This window comes from Mastomys coucha, unplaced genomic scaffold, assembly GCF_008632895.1.
Source record: "Mastomys coucha isolate ucsf_1 unplaced genomic scaffold, UCSF_Mcou_1 pScaffold18, whole genome shotgun sequence".
NCBI lineage: Eukaryota > Metazoa > Chordata > Mammalia > Rodentia > Muridae > Mastomys > Mastomys coucha.
Window position 1 is genome coordinate 96,189,853 of NW_022196900.1, and position 15,500 is coordinate 96,205,352.

General features: G+C 52.0%; 1 protein-coding gene and 1 non-coding gene across 3 annotated transcripts in view; one reads left to right on the plus strand and one right to left on the minus strand.

Moving 5' to 3' along the window:
• Positions 1–9,969, plus strand: part of Tas1r2 (taste 1 receptor member 2) — a 15,033-nt gene extending 5,064 nt beyond the window's left edge. Inside the window, exons 3-7 of one of the 2 annotated variants that reach the window (XM_031376947.1) lie at positions 1,612–1,755; positions 1,843–2,388; positions 3,971–4,180; positions 6,815–6,938; positions 8,598–9,629. In XM_031376947.1, coding sequence (XP_031232807.1) covers positions 1,612–1,755; positions 1,843–2,388; positions 3,971–4,180; positions 6,815–6,938; positions 8,598–9,526 — 1,953 coding nt within the window. In that variant the 3' untranslated portion in view covers positions 9,527–9,629. Of the gene's footprint in view, positions 1–1,611; positions 2,389–3,970; positions 4,181–6,814; positions 6,939–8,597 lie in introns of both variants that reach the window. The other variant, XM_031376946.1, reaches the window with a different exon arrangement.
• Positions 9,970–13,210: 3,241 nt separating this feature from the next.
• On the minus strand, positions 13,211–13,329 carry LOC116097375. The gene has a single exon (XR_004121390.1). It is a non-coding gene; the product is annotated as a 5S ribosomal RNA (ribosomal RNA).
• Between the last annotated feature and the right edge of the window lie 2,171 nt (positions 13,330–15,500).

The window sequence follows — 15,500 nt, forward strand, 5'->3', positions numbered from 1 at the left end:
CAGGCGGTGGTGGCCCATGCCTTTAATCACAGCACTTGGGAGTCAGAGGCAGGCCAGCCTGGTCTACTGAGTGAGTTCCAGGACAGCCAGGGCTAAACAGAAAAACCCTGTTTCTAAAGACAAAAAAAAGAAAAAAAAAGATTTTATATTTTATATATATGATGAGTACACTGTAGCTGTCTTCAGACACATCAGGAGAGGGTATCAGATCTCATTACAGACGGTTGTAGCCACCATGTGGTTGCTGGAAATTGAATTCAGGACCTCTGGAAGAGCACTCAGTGCTCTTAACCGCTGAGCCATCTGTCTAGCCCTACAGCAACTCTTATAAAGGAAAACATTTAATTGGGGCTGGCTTACAGTTTCAGAGGTTTGCTTCATTATCATTGTCATGGCGGGAAGCATGGCAGTGTGCTGGCAGGCATGGTGCTGGTGAAGGAGTTGAGAGTTCTGCATCTTAATCTTCAGGCAGCAGCAGGAGACTATGTGCCACACTGGGCATAGCTTGAGCATCTATGACTTCAAAGCCCGCCTACCCAGTGACATACTTCCTCTAACAAGGCCACACCTCCTATTCCCTATGGGCCAAGCATTCAAATACATTAGTCTATGAGGGCCATACCTATTCAAACCACCAAAGATGGGTTCTATGAACTGGGACTTAGGGAGGGAGAGTCTGGAATAAACATCCTCGGGGGGGGGGATTTGGGTGAGGTCTGCCTCTATTGCAAAAGGTGGGTGAGGTCTGCCCCCACAGACACCACAAAGGTCACTGGATCATTGACAAGATCCACTCTCAGCTTTCTGGATGAAAGGCAGGCATTTTATCTCTCCCATCGAGGAGACACCCCAGCATGATTAATATTCCTGGTTTCCCTGTCGACCTTTGGTCAAAAAGACCTTTATGCCTCCAACACTTACAGACTGGTGGACTTAGAGAAGAACTGGACTCTGGGGTTGGAAAAGTCAAGTTTGAGATGAGCGGTGGACATTCTGAAATCCAAGCCTGAGGTTCAGGAGGGAGGGTAGACCTAGCCTTGGACGTTGGGGTTGCAGGCCTCGAAGTGATGTTTGTTTAAGAGGCTGCATGAGACTTGTAAGGGAGATGGTGTGGTGGGAGAGAATCGAGGTGGGGAGCCTCATTTTGGGATCCACTGAGGCCATGAGATCACAGCAGAAGGAAGGAGCCACGACAAGAGATGGAGCAGCCAGTGACCCCACACTAGCCTGGTGTGGGGTCAAGAAGGACCTGAGGCTGACAATGAGGCTGGGGGGGTGCTGGGGTTGGGGCATGAGAGCCATTTTCAGGATGTGCTGGAGGAGCTCAGTCAGGGCTGCTAAGCGGTGGCAAGAGACAGGGTTGCTAAGCAACGGGAAGAGACAGATGTTACCACCTAGCCAGGGTGGGACACATAACAGGTGCCCTGTCATGGGAACTAGGTGAATAAGGGACTTATGTGGGTTATCCAGCCAGGGAACAGCACATAGTAGGGCCTCACGTGTACTAAGGTGGCTATGATGATGATGGTACAGTCACAGCCCTGGGCGTTGTAGGTGTCCCCAGGTGATGATGTCAGATGGAGCCCCTCTCCTAACACCCCCCTCTGGCAGATCACATACAGCGCCATCTCCGACAAGCTGCGGGACAAGCGTCGCTTCCCGGCCATGCTGCGCACAGTGCCCAGCGCCACCCACCACATCGAGGCCATGGTGCAGCTGATGATTCACTTCCAGTGGAACTGGATCGTGGTGCTGGTGAGCGATGATGATTACGGCCGCGAGAACAGCCACCTGCTGAGCCAACGTCTGATCAACACTGGGGACATCTGCATTGCCTTCCAGGAGGTTCTACCCGTGCCCCAACCCAACCAGGCTATGAGGCCCGAGGAGCAGAGCCAACTGGACATCATCCTGGACAAGCTGCGGCGGACCTCGGCGCGCGTCGTGGTGGTGTTCTCGCCGGAGCTGAGCCTGCACAATTTCTTCCGCGAGGTGCTGCGTTGTAACTTCACCGGCTTTGTGTGGATCGCCTCCGAGTCCTGGGCTATCGACCCGGTTCTACATAACTTCACGGAACTGCGCCACACAGGCACTTTCCTGGGCATCACCATCCAGAGGGTATCCATCCCTGGCTTCAGCCAGTTCCGAGTGCGCCATGACAAGCCAGAGTATCCCATGCCTAACGAGACCAACCTGCGAACTACCTGCAACCAGGACTGCGACGCCTGCCTGAACATCACCGAGTCCTTCAACAACATCCTCATGCTTTCTGGGGAGCGCGTGGTCTACAGTGTGTACTCAGCCGTCTACGCGGTGGCCCACGCCCTCCATAGACTCCTCCACTGCAACCAGGTTGGCTGCAACAAGCAAATCGTCTACCCATGGCAGGTGAGGGCCTAGACTTCCAGGGACTGACTCCACCATCGCCCATGCTCAGGGGCTGGGCAAAGGGGTACAGGAAGCCACAGGGCATCCCCTATCTCTAGGTGCCCCAGCAAGGGTCTGAGTTCAAATCCCCAGAACTCATGTAAGAAGCTGGACTTGGCTGTGAGTGCCTATAAACCCAGTGCTGGGGCAGGTTGAGATGGGAGGTTCGCTGGCATTGCTGGCCGCCAATGGAGCTCCAGGTTCAGTGAAAGACTGTCTCCGGGGGATAAGATGGGAAGTGAGAGAGAAGGACACTTGATGCCCTCCTCCCCTGGGCTCTGTGCAAGTACACAGGCATGCATACTCCCTCCCCCGTACATACACCACACACACACACACACACACACAGATGCAGCAGTCCAACTCTGTTCTTTCAGTCGTGTATCTACATGTATAGCCCTAGTCAGTTCTTAGTACCTCCATTTTGAAAGGTGCAGTTCTTTGAAAGGCCACTGGCGGCCAGCTTCTGAGTGCTGAGTCGCTGGGAGTCTGTGTATTGCTCAGGGTGGTACTATGGCACTTGCCACGTGCTCCCTAGGATGCGTCCTCACAGTTGGTCTTACACACTTAGGGAGACTGAGGCCCAGGGAGCCAGAGTCACAAAAGCCAACCAAGAACTGAGCTAGGACTGCACTTCAGACCCCAGGCTGCTCTGTTAGGAGCACGCTCTAGCTAGCACCAGTGTGGGGGGCTGACCCAGTGGTTTAGGGGAGCAGGAATGGTGGGTGGGAGGTTGAGAGAACTCCCGAGGGATGCCCCAGGTGACTCCTAGGAGAAGAAAGCATTATTCTCAGCTACTGTTCTAAGTTATTTGCCTTTTTAAAAAAAAGATTTCTTTATTTCCTTTATTTATATGAGTGCACTGTAGCAGTCTTCAGACACACTGGAAGAAAGCATCCTATCCCATTACAGATGGTTGTGAGCCACCATGTGGTTGCTGGGAATTGAACTCAGGACCTCTGGAAGAGCAGCCAGTACCCTTAACCACTGAGCCATCTCTCCAGCCCACCTTTTTCCTTAATGTTTTATTTATGAGTGTTTGCCTGTGTGTTATGTCTGTGCACCATATGTGTGTGCAGTGCCCGTGGTCAGAAAAGGCATTGGATTCCCTGGAACTGGGATTACAGGTGGTTGTGTAGGTGCTGGAAATTGAACTCAGGACTGCTGGAGGAGCAGCCAGTGCTCTTAACCGCTGAGCCATCTCTCCAGCTCTCGCTCTAAGCTGCTAATGTAGCTCCAGAGCCCAGAAGAATCCTGTCCCTTCCATTTTGCAGAAGAGAAACTGGAAGCTTCTTCTGTCAAGAAACTAGAAGTCCAGAGAGTCTAAGCAACAGGGCTAAAGCTGCACAAGGCTAAAGTGGCAGGGCTGAGACCCAGCTCTAGGTACATCAGGTTCCAGAGTGACCACCCGACAGTTCCATGTCCCCAGTGCTCCCATTAGACAGGTGTTGAGGCTGGTGTGGGGGTGGGGAGTGGGGTAGACTCTCAGAAGTCTGGTCCTGTCGGATGCCAGCTCCGCTATCCTTTTTTCTGACCCCTCCAGCTACTCAGGGAGATCTGGCGTGTCAACTTCACGCTCCTGGGCAACCAGCTGTTCTTCGACCAACAAGGGGACATGCCGATGCTCCTGGATATCATCCAGTGGCAGTGGGACCTGAGCCAGAACCCCTTCCAAAGCATTGCCTCCTACTCCCCCACCAAGAAGAGGCTGACCTACATTAACAATGTGTCCTGGTACACCCCCAACAACACGGTCAGCTTGGAGGGTAGCGCCTGGGGGCTTGTCAAGAGCGGGCTCCAGAGATGCATCAGCAATAGCCGGCAGGGTCTCCGATTGGGGTGTAGGGACTAGGGCCATGTCCTTCTTTGTCAACTGAGAGCTATGGAGTTGAAGGTGCTCTAGCTCCAGGAGATGGGAAATCCGGGCCTTCTGGTCACAGCCCTGCACTGAAGTGCATATGGCTCTCATATCAGCCTGCAGTGATGGCTTAGGCTTGATTTCTACCACCAAACAACTGATAAGAAGCACTTAATGGATAGAGGGTGCATTTCCACTCAGGGTTTGAGGATACAGCCTGTCTTGGTGGGAGGGCACCGCCGCAGGAGCCTAAGATGGCCAGCCCCCATGGCATCCACAGTCAGGAAGCAGGGAGAGCATCCACAGTCAGGAAGCAGGGAGAGGCGGATGCTGGCCCTCAGCTCTTTTTCTCCTTTGTGTTCAGGCCAGAACCCCAGCCCGTGGGATGAAGCCACCCATATCCAAGGTGGATCTTCCCTCTGCTAAAAATTTTCCAGAGACATCCTCTCAGACACACCCAGAGGTGCATCTCCACAGACCCTAAATTTCATCAAGTTGATAGGGTTAACCCATCACAGGGACCGAGACTACTGCTCTTCCCATTGTAGAGGCTAGAACACCGAAGGCACAGAGAGGTTGTGCAATCTCCTTAATGCCGCACAGCTTGTCTATGGTAGAGGCTTCCCAGCTGTAGCCAATCACCACTGTTGAGTCTGTGGAGTGAATCTGGTTGGTGTCTTTCTGTTTTCTTGAGCTTGAACCACAGACGTTCCTTGTCCCAGGTTCTGCAGGCAGAAGCTGAGGGAGAGGTGAGGCTGGTCCCGGCAGAGGCCAGGAACCTGCTTGGCCTCTCTCCTGTTGTTTGGCAGCTTGCTGGCACTCCCTGTCTCTCCTTGGCTTGTGGAAGCTCCACTCTGATCTTTGCCTCTGTCCCCTGATGTCTCTCTGTGGTCTTGTCGGTAGCCACATGTCCCCTCTGTGTAAGAACACAGGTTCTCTCGGATGAGGGACCCTTCTTTTCTTTAATTATATATGCAATGACCCTACAGTGGAGTCAGGTCACATATTTAGGACATAGGCATGAAGACCTACAAGGTCTTAGTCTATGTTCCCATTGAAATGCACAGCCTGAGGCAAGGGTCGTGTGTGATAGATTATTACAGACATGACTCCAAGGACCAAGACTGGGAGATAGGAAAGTTTGCAGCATGGGAGAGGAAAAGCCAGTGGAAGGGAATATCCTCAAACCAGACACTGCTGTGACCCACAGTAGCACCGCCTTCCTGTTACCTTCCAAGGGTCTGCCTCAGAGCTGTGTCCCAAGGGAGAGGAATGCACAGCATGGACTGTCTGGGTCCCACCCCCCCGGTGGCTACGGCTTGCTCTGTGCAGTGCTAAGCATTGTCCTCCGCGCATGCTGTGGGGCACGCATGGAGGTGAAAGACCGACTTTGGGAAGTCACTTCTCTCCTCCCACCTTTACGTGGGCTCTGGGGATTGAACTCAGGTCATCAGGCTTGTCTGCAGCCACCTTTACTAGCTGAGGTATCCTAGCCCATGGGTGTTTACTTTTGACTTGTGCGAGTAACTCAAACTTCTCTATGAAGTGCTATCGAGGTGACAAGTTATCAGACATCATCTGATGGCCAGGTACAAGGAAGACCTGTGTGTGTGTGTGTGTGTGTGTGTGTGTGTGTGTGTGTGTGTGTGTGTGTGTAGGGAGAGGTGAACAAGAAAGCAGAGATCTCAGACTTGAGAGAGACAAAAAGAAATGGGCTCTGGTGTTAAGGGATCCTTTTGTGGGTCCCGGGTCTGAGCCTTAGGCCCTTCTTAGGTGTGCCCATAGAGATCATTCTCCTTGGTCACAAAAATGATGTCCCTAGGATCCAGTGGCTGCTCACCCACACCTGTGGCTGCCTAGGGCCTTCCCTGTCTCCTGCCTCTACCATGGTCTTACCCACACGTGGCTCCCTCACCAGGCTCGGACGCTACACCCTCCTCCTCCTCGGTCCTAATGTCCCCTCTGTGTATAGCACCTCCTTTCATCCCATGCTTGGCAACCTCTCTGTGTGCTGGGCTCCTCTGTGGTAAAGACAGTAGGCACAGGCACTGCCCTTGGGTTCAAGCTCACCTGAGACCCCTGCTCTTCAGACGGACATGCTAACCGGGAGTCTTAGCTGTAGTGACAGGGAAACATGGTAACAGAATAAATGGTGATGGGTCAGGTGAGGATGGGTCCAGGATGTCTCGATAGCTTTTACCCCTCCCCCGCCAAGGTCAGGTTTTTCTTTGGCCGTGATGTCCTCTTTGTGATAAGATGGCTGCCAGGAGTGCAACTGGAGGTTGCGCTCTCTCTTGTCAGCATCTTCAAGAAGTCTCTTCTTCACAGTTGGGTGCCTTTACCAGAGGATGGTGGATTAGGTTAGACCACAGGCAAGACCGAGAGAGTCCTGAGATCCAGTTCTAACAGCAGTTCAGACAGGGCCAGGTTACCCTCTCCTGAGGGGCATCCTGATGGGTGTGGGAGAGAGCAGGGGCCTCCCAGAGAGTGGCAAAAGAGGGCCCAGACTCTCTCACCTTCCCCCTCCAGGTCCCTGTATCCATGTGTTCCAAGAGCTGCCAGCCTGGGCAAATGAAGAAGCCCGTGGGCCTCCACCCCTGCTGCTTTGAATGCTTGGACTGTCCGCCGGGCACCTACCTCAACCGCTCAGCAGGTATGGCTCCCACCCCCCAACCCCCAACCCCGCTCCGCCCTTCATCAGCAGACTTCAGGTCTGTTCATGGTTCAGTGTCCCCACCCTGTCCTGGAGTTTTCAGAGGCCCTGCACTTTGCCAGAGTCTCCGGGGGTCTTCCCAGGGGATGCAAGTATCCAAAGGCTAGAGACCAGGCCTGGTGCCTCCTGTGGCTTCCGTGAAGGGAAATCCCCAGTATAGGTTTCTATGTGGCTTCAGGATCAGTCTCCATGCTGTGTGCCAAGCACGTCACCCACTGAGCTGTCTCCCCAGTCCCCGTTGACTGAATTCTTGGTTTAAAGCCACTTCGTCTTTCTAGATCACTGACTCCAGTGTTTAAACTCACATTAGTGCTTAACACAGTTCAGGGTTGAGTGAAAAGCTTTCGCATGGCCTCATTGATTAAAAATTAATTGGTGGTTTCACCTCTGAATAAAAACCCTTGCTGTGTGCCCAGCAGCAAGCAGGGCCCCGGCTAAGTGCTGATCAAGTATGTGGAAGTTTTCTGCTGGCCTGCCTGTCCTAGCTGTCAGCGGCCTGTAGGTACTGGTCTCTGGAGCTCTCCATCTCTGTACCTACCACAGTATCTGACTCTTGATGCTCTCTGTGGGGTTGGGGAGACATGGATGGTAAAGAGCTTACCTTGCAAACATGAGGACATGGGTTTGATCCCCAGAACTCATTGAAAAAGAGCCAAGCATGGTGGCATGCACTTGGGACCAGTGTTGGGGAGGCTGAGACACGTGGCTTCCTGGGGCTCACTGGCCTACCAGTGTGGCTAACTTACCAAGTTCCAGGCAAGCAAGAGAGCTAGTCTCAATAAGAAAGGAAGGAAGGAGGGAAGGAAGGAAGGAAAGAAGGAAGGAAGACAAGCAGGCATTTGAGGAACAATACTGATATTATCCTCTGGGCTGTACACTCATGTACACACACATGCACATGTACACACACACCATGTAAACACGCGCACACACACACAAACCCCCACCCTCTGTCAAAGATGTGGTTATAGTTAGGGTTTTACTGCTTTGACCAGATACCATGACCAAGGCAACTCATAGAAGGACAACATTTAATTGGGGCTGGATTACAGGTTCTAAAGGCTTGCAGTTCATTATCATCAAGGCAGGAACATGGCAGCATCCAGGTAGGCATGGTGCAGGAGGAGCTGAGAGTTCTGCATCTTCATCTGAAGGCTGCTAGGAGAATATTTGCTTCTAGGCAGCTAGTAGTAGGGTCTTAAAGCCTACACCCACAGTGACACACCTACTCCAACAAGGCCACACCTCCAAATAATGCCACTCCATGGACCAAGCATATACAGACCATCACAAGGTCTCTTTCCCTAGAGAATGATATCTTGAGAGAAAGACCTTAGAGTTGGGTTCTGAGAAAGGAGACCTGAGTTTGAATCCTGATTTGGTAACTTATCAGCTTTGTGGCTTTGAAAAAAATGACTTAACATAGCTGGGCCGCGTTTGTCTGTGAGATGGGATGGCAGGGAAACTTTGCTCAGTCATGGTGGTAGGAGTTCCTTTAGCCTCTCTCTGCCTCAGGGCCCAGGCCCAGAGAACACAGGGAGAGGGGTGGTGGCTCGCATGTGGGTTACTACTGACAGGAATTGCTGTGGGCTCTTACAGATGAATTTAACTGTCTGTCCTGCCCGGGTTCCATGTGGTCCTACAAGAACGACATCACTTGCTTCAAGCGGAGGCTGGCCTTCCTGGAGTGGCACGAGGTGCCCACCATCGTGGTGGCCATACTAGCTGCCCTGGGCTTCTTCAGTACACTGGCCATTCTGTTCATCTTCTGGAGACATTTCCAGACACCCGTGGTGCGCTCAGCCGGTGGCCCCATGTGCTTCCTGATGCTGGTACCGCTGTTACTGGCCTTTGGGATGGTTCCCGTGTATGTGGGTCCCCCCACAGTCTTCTCCTGTTTCTGCCGCCAGGCTTTTTTCACCGTCTGCTTCTCCATCTGCCTATCCTGCATCACCGTGCGCTCCTTCCAGATTGTGTGCGTCTTCAAGATGGCCAGACGCCTGCCGAGTGCCTACAGTTTCTGGATGCGTTACCACGGGCCCTATGTCTTTGTGGCCTTCATCACGGCCGGCAAGGTGGCCCTGGTGGCGGGCAACATGCTGGTTACCACCATCAGCCCCATTGGCCGGACTGACCCCGATGACCCCAACATCATGATCCTCTCCTGCCACCCTAACTACCGCAATGGGCTACTATTCAACACCAGCATGGACCTGATGCTGTCCGTGCTGGGTTTCAGCTTCGCTTACATGGGCAAGGAACTGCCCACCAACTACAATGAAGCCAAGTTCATCACTCTCAGCATGACCTTCTCCTTTACCTCCTCCATCTCCCTCTGCACCTTCATGTCTGTCCACGATGGCGTGCTGGTCACCATCATGGACCTCCTGGTCACTGTGCTCAACTTCCTGGCCATCGGCTTGGGGTACTTTGGCCCCAAGTGTTACATGATCCTTTTCTACCCGGAGCGCAACACTTCAGCTTATTTCAATAGCATGATCCAGGGCTACACCATGAGGAAGAGCTAGCCCCGCCCACCGGCCTCAGCAGCAGAGCCCCCAGAGGAACGCTGCCGGTGTTCCTCTGCCATTCTTTGCAGCGTAGCTAATTTTTACCCACATAACGCTTGAAAATACCCACAATGCACTCTTTCCCCCTAAGCCGTTTCCCTGGCCAGAACTGACCACCCACTTATAGAAGAAACCACCAAGGTGACCTATGGGGCTCCAAGGATGGCCTACCACTGCCATCTGGTGGTCACAGTGAGCACCTGCGGGCTGTGACCCGTGCCTTCTAGCTTGCTCCTGGCTAGTGGCTGTGAGGCGGATCCACCGTGCTCCCCAGATGTCTGTTTATCTGTGTTTCATTCCAGTTCCTGGGGAGCACAGACTGGGGTTCCCACGTTCTAATGATCAGATGGGCATCGAGGGCTCTTCATTGTTGCTTCTGAATAAAGTTCCCTTGGGTGAAATCAATGTCCCCACTTGATTTCAGAGGTGTCTTGAGTCTGGGCATGCCTCAGTCTGGGCATTCATTGTATCTGAGCGACCTTGGGCCAACTTTTCTGTCTTTGAGCCCACACTTGCCAGCCTCTGAAATGGGAGTCATAGCTGCAGATGTTGACGTTTGGAAGCTAGCTGAGTTGAGTCACCCTTCTGGAAGAGACAAGGGGAGAGTCACAGCATGGTGGGCACAGTCAGCCATGATGGGGCCCTGGATGGGGAGAGGGAGCCTTTGAGTCTTAAGAGGAGCCTCCTTAAGTTAGCAAGCCACCATAGATAGCAATGACAGGGGGCTGCAAGAGAATAAGCCTTCACTTTTTGTCCTGGGGTGTGTGTATACACTCTCCGGGGAAATACACTCTCTGTTGTGTTATCTTAGCTACTCACCAGGAGTCCCAGGGCAGAAAGGCACTAGACAAAAGTGAAGTTATAATGCCAGGTTGTTTTAGGCCTGGATATCAGGGGCCTGGGCTCCCAATTGCAGGGAGGAAGGAGTCTTTCAGGTCATGGCAGGTTTACTGATCAGCTCTGTCCAGAGAGAGCTGTGAGGAGGTAGGGTCTGATGAGAGAGGGGGGGGGGAAGAAGGAGGGAGAGGGAGAGAGAGAGAGGGAGGGAGAGGCAGAGAGAGAGGGAGAGAGACAAATAGAGAAGGGGGGGAGAGAAAGGGAGAGAGAGAAAGAGGGGGGAAGAGAAAGAGAGAGAGGGAGAGAGAGAAAGAGGGGGGAAGAGAGAGAGAGGGAGAGAGGGGGAGAGAGAGGGAGAAAGAGGGAGACATGGAGAGAGAGAGGAAGAAAGAGAGAGGGAGAGAGAAGAAGAGAGAGGGGGAAAGAGAGAGGGAGAGAGATGGGAAGGGAGAGGGAGAGAGGGGGAGAGAAGGAGAGAGAAAGGGGAGAGAGAGGGAGGGAGAGAGAGGGGGAGGGGGAGAGAGAGGGAGAGAAGGAGGGAGGAGAGAGAGAGACACACTATAACACAACAAGAATCCATGATAGAACACAATAAGGTAAAAATGTACACAGTGGGTGCTCAATAAATGCCAATCATTTTAAATTCACATGCCTCTGAGACCATCAGGGTAAAGTAAACATACATGTGCTGTGTGTGTGTGTGTGTGTGTGTATGTGTGTGTGTGTGCGCGCACATGTATGTGCAGCTGTACCTATATATGTGTATACATGCGTATGGAAGACAGAGGAAAACATTAGGTGCCATTTGTCAGAAACAAAGTCTCTTATGGGCCTGGCACTGGCTGATGGGCTAGGCTGGAGCCCAGTGAGCCCCAAGCACCTGCCGGTTCTATCTACAAGATAGAACCACCATGCCTAGTGTGGAGGTTTGCATGGGAACAGCCACCCCATGGGCTTATATAATTGAATGTCTGGCTGCCAGTTGGTGGAACTGTTTGGGAAGGTTTGGGGAGCGTGGCGTTGGAGGAGGTGTGTCACTGGGAGTGGACTTTGAGGTTTCAGAAGCCCAGGCCACTCTAACAGTTAGCATTCTCTGTCTTCGCTTATGGTCTCAGCTTCTGCTCCAGCACCAGGTCTGCCTGCCTGCCACTATAATCCTCACCATGGTGGTCATGAACTCTGCTCCCCACCAGAATATTTTTTTTTTAAAAAAATGATTCACTTATTTTTATTTACATTGGTGTTCTACCTACATGTAGGTCTGTGTGAGAGTGTCAGATCCCCTGAACCAGAATTACAGACAGCCATGAGCTTCTAAGTGAGTGCTGGGAATGGAACCTAGGTCCTTTGGAAGAGCAGTCAGTGCTCTTAACTGCTAAGCCATCTCTCCAGCCCCCTACCCCACTGTATCTTGAGCCCCAAATTAAATTCGGTCTTCTACAAGTTGCCTTGGTTACGGTGTTCTTAGCATAACAATAAGAAACTAACTAGGGTTTTTTTTGGTGTGTTTGTTTTAAAGGATCTTTTTCTTAAAGACTTGTTTATTTCTTTTATGTATGTGAGTATACTGTAGCTGTACAGATGGTTGTGAGCCTTCATGTGGTTGTTGGGAATTGATTTTTTAAAGACCTCTGCTCACCCTGGTCAACTCTGCTTGCTCAGTCCCTGCTCACTCTGGCCCAAAGAGTTATTTATTATTATTCATGTACTTACACTGTAGCTGTCTTTGGACACACCAGAAGAGGGAATCAGATACACTATGGGTGGGTGTGAGTCACCATGTGGTTGCTGGGATTTGAACTCAGGACCTTTGGAAGAGCAGTCAGTGCTCTTCTTACCCGCTGAGCCATCTCGCCAGCCCAGGGTTTCTTTTCCTTCTTAATATATTTATTACTAGAGAGACCACAGTGCCAACGCTTGTGGAAAACCCACCTTCCTGAAACTGTTCCCAGCCTTACCCACCCAAGCAACAAGGCTCACAGGCTTCGCGATCCAGGGCTAGCATGTTGTGGCCACCTTGGCACTGATAACTTGGGGGAGTCACGCTTCAGGGCAGGGCTCTGTCTAGTACACCCCTATCTCATGGTGGGCTCTGGGGAGGGCCCTCTGACCTTGCTGTGTCCGGGACTCAGGTCTGATCCCTCAATGCTCACCAAGGAGACAGCGCTCGCTCAAGGTGTTCTTCAGAGAGGCTGAGCAGCCAGCTCAGAGGCACCCAGACAGGAGTGCAGCATTGAGTTCGTAGTTGGGGGCAGGACAGAGGTACAAGCTTCCTGAAGATTCCCCCAGTGGAGGACATAGGGGAAGCTTTTCAAATCTCCTCTAGGGGTGATCGCAGTTTCCCAGGAGTTGGGAGGTGAGGATCAGTGAGGACAGCAGGAAGAAAGATGGGCAAGCAGACTGCGAGGAAGGATAGCTGGGGCTGGGGCAGAGGCTCAGCTCTGGGTCTCTGGGCCTTGGCAGTGCTCTGGGCACTGTGTCTACCCTGCACCTTCGATCTGTCACTGGGGAAGCCATCCTTGTACCCTTCACTCCATGTCCAGCTGCGTCTTCCCACAGTCCTCAGCGTGGGTAGAGATGGTTGGGAAAGAGACCGAATTAGGCAGCATTTTTCTTTCCTTTCTTTTCTTTTCTTTTCTTTTCTTTTTTTCTTTTCTTTTCTTTCTTCCTTTCTTCCTTTCCTTTCCTTTCTTCCTTTCTTCCTTTCTTCCTTCCTTCCTTCCTTCCTTCCTTCCTTCCTTCCTTCCTTCCTTCCTTCCTTCCTTTCTTTCTTTCTTTCTTTCTTTCTTTCTTTCTTTCAAAAAAAGCCTACAGCACCCAGTATTCCCAGGCGGTCTCCCATCCAAGTACTAACCAGGCCCGACCCTGCTTAGCTTCCAAGATCAGACGAGATCGGGCACGTTCAGGGTAGTATGGCCGTAGACGGCAGCATTTTTCTGACGAACCCAACAGACCTATCGGGCATGCTTATAAAATGATAAGAGGACATTTCTTCCATGAGTCTATTTTGTCTGGGGCTGACTAGCCCCACTATAGAGATCTGCAGACAGGAGAGCTGAGGGCCCTGCAGCTGCTCGGATCAAGAAGAACCAATGTCACAGCCCAAGTGTGAGGCCAAAGGCCGGGGCATCCCTGGCAAATGAGGGTCCACATCCAAGTTCAAAGGCTAAAGGAGCTAGAGTCGGACAATGTCCATTGTAACAGAAGCGATCGCTCAAGAATGGCTAAATGTGCGCTAGCTTTGCTCTTCCATGCTTCATCCTTGCCAGGCCCACTGGGAGGGTCTTCCCGTTCAGTCTGATGGCCCACCTGCCAATCATTTCAGGATACGCCCCGAACTGTGCCACCTGCCAATCATCTCAGGAAACGCCCAGAGCTGTGCTTTACCAACTTTTCTAGGAGGTTCTTTTTCTCTTCTTTCTTTCCTAGCTTGCTCTTTCCCCCTTCCCGTCCCCACCCCCTCTTTTTTGGGGGGGGGAGGGGGTGTTTCTGAGGTAGGGTTTCTTTGAGAATCCCTAGCTGTCTTGGAACTTACTTTGTAGACCCGGGCTGGCCTTGAACTCACAGAGACCCACCTGCCTCTGCCTCCCAAGTGCTTGAATGCAATCAGACCAACCAACAGAAGCTTTCAGCAGATGCTAAGGATGTGGGGTTTTCCTAAGAGTAAGGTCTTGGTCGATCTTCCTTCTCCATCCTCTCTAGACTTCTCGGCGGAGCCTGGAGCCAACACACAGAAGCTTGGCTGAGCCTTTAGCTTTTGTGGGGCCTGGTTCTGGCCCTGGCTGTGTCCTGTTTGTCCCCCCTTGCCTGAGGGACCAGATTTTAGGAGCACAGGGAGTTTTAATCTCTTAATTCTTTCTCTTTACATCCGTCTACGCCTTGGCTTAATTTTTTTTTTTTTAAAGAGCTAATGGCCTCATTTCTGGGTTCTGTTGGAGGACCACCATTAGTGGAGAAAACCCCAGAGCCTCACTGAGCTCAGAGGACCCCACTGCACACCTGCACAGCCGCTGTGATGGGGGTGGTCTTAATCCTATCCTCCCCTGCGGAGGATATTGACGATGACCTCCACTGTTAGACAACTATTGTGTGTGATGTTGTGTGCATAGATGTGTGTGTATGTGTTGTTTGTATGTGTTGTGTGTATATGTGGTGTGTGTGTGTGTGTGTGTGATGTGGTAGCTTGTATTTATGTGTGTTGTATGTAGGTATGTGTATGTATGCATGGGTGTGGTATATGTGTATAGGTGTGTGTGGTGCATATGGTGTGGAGTGTACGTGTGTGGTATGTGGTGTGTGGAGTGTGTGTATGTGTCATGTAGTATGTGTTATGTTTGGTGTGTGTATATATATGTGCCGTATGCAGGTACATATATATGTTTGTCACAAGCATGCGGAAGCCAGAGGACAACCTCCTGTGTTTTTCCATCATGTTTTCTTTTGAGCCATGGCTTCTCATTGGTTAGGACTCACCCAGTAGACCAGGCTGGCCCACGAACTCTAGGAATCCTCCTGTCTCTGCTTTCCCAGTGTTGGGATAACTAGTGAATCTGATTTTTAACACACACACAGGTCCTCATGTTTGCAAGGTAAGCCTGTAACCAGCTAATCACCCCAGGCTAGACCATTCTTGGTAGGTCGAGGGAGAGCCTGATTCTCTGGGATTTCTATTTAGGGACACTGGCTGTGTCCTTTGAGGCCATATTAAGCTTTCTCCTGGTGGCCAGTCCTCTGTGATAGCAGATGGAGCCTTCTTTGAAGGTGTGCTGGCTCCAGCACCTTCCATGAGTTCCACTGATCTCCCAGCACCCCTTACCACCCCAAACACCCAGCAGCCCCTGCTCTCAGAGCCAGAGCTCTGTGGGTGGCACCGTATTCTGGGGTGTCAGTGGGGGAACAGTGGTTGGTTCAGGGGTGGGCACATGACCTGGGGTGGTCCAATCAGAGGGCCTCTCAGGGTTTGGGCTGGGACAGGTTTCTGGGTGGGTCAGGCTTGCAAAGCAAAACTCCTGTTCTCTGTGTCTCCACAGTGGACACACCTCCCATTGCTCTCTCTGGCCACACGGGCTCCTCTCCAGCTCTCAGTCTGCCGTTC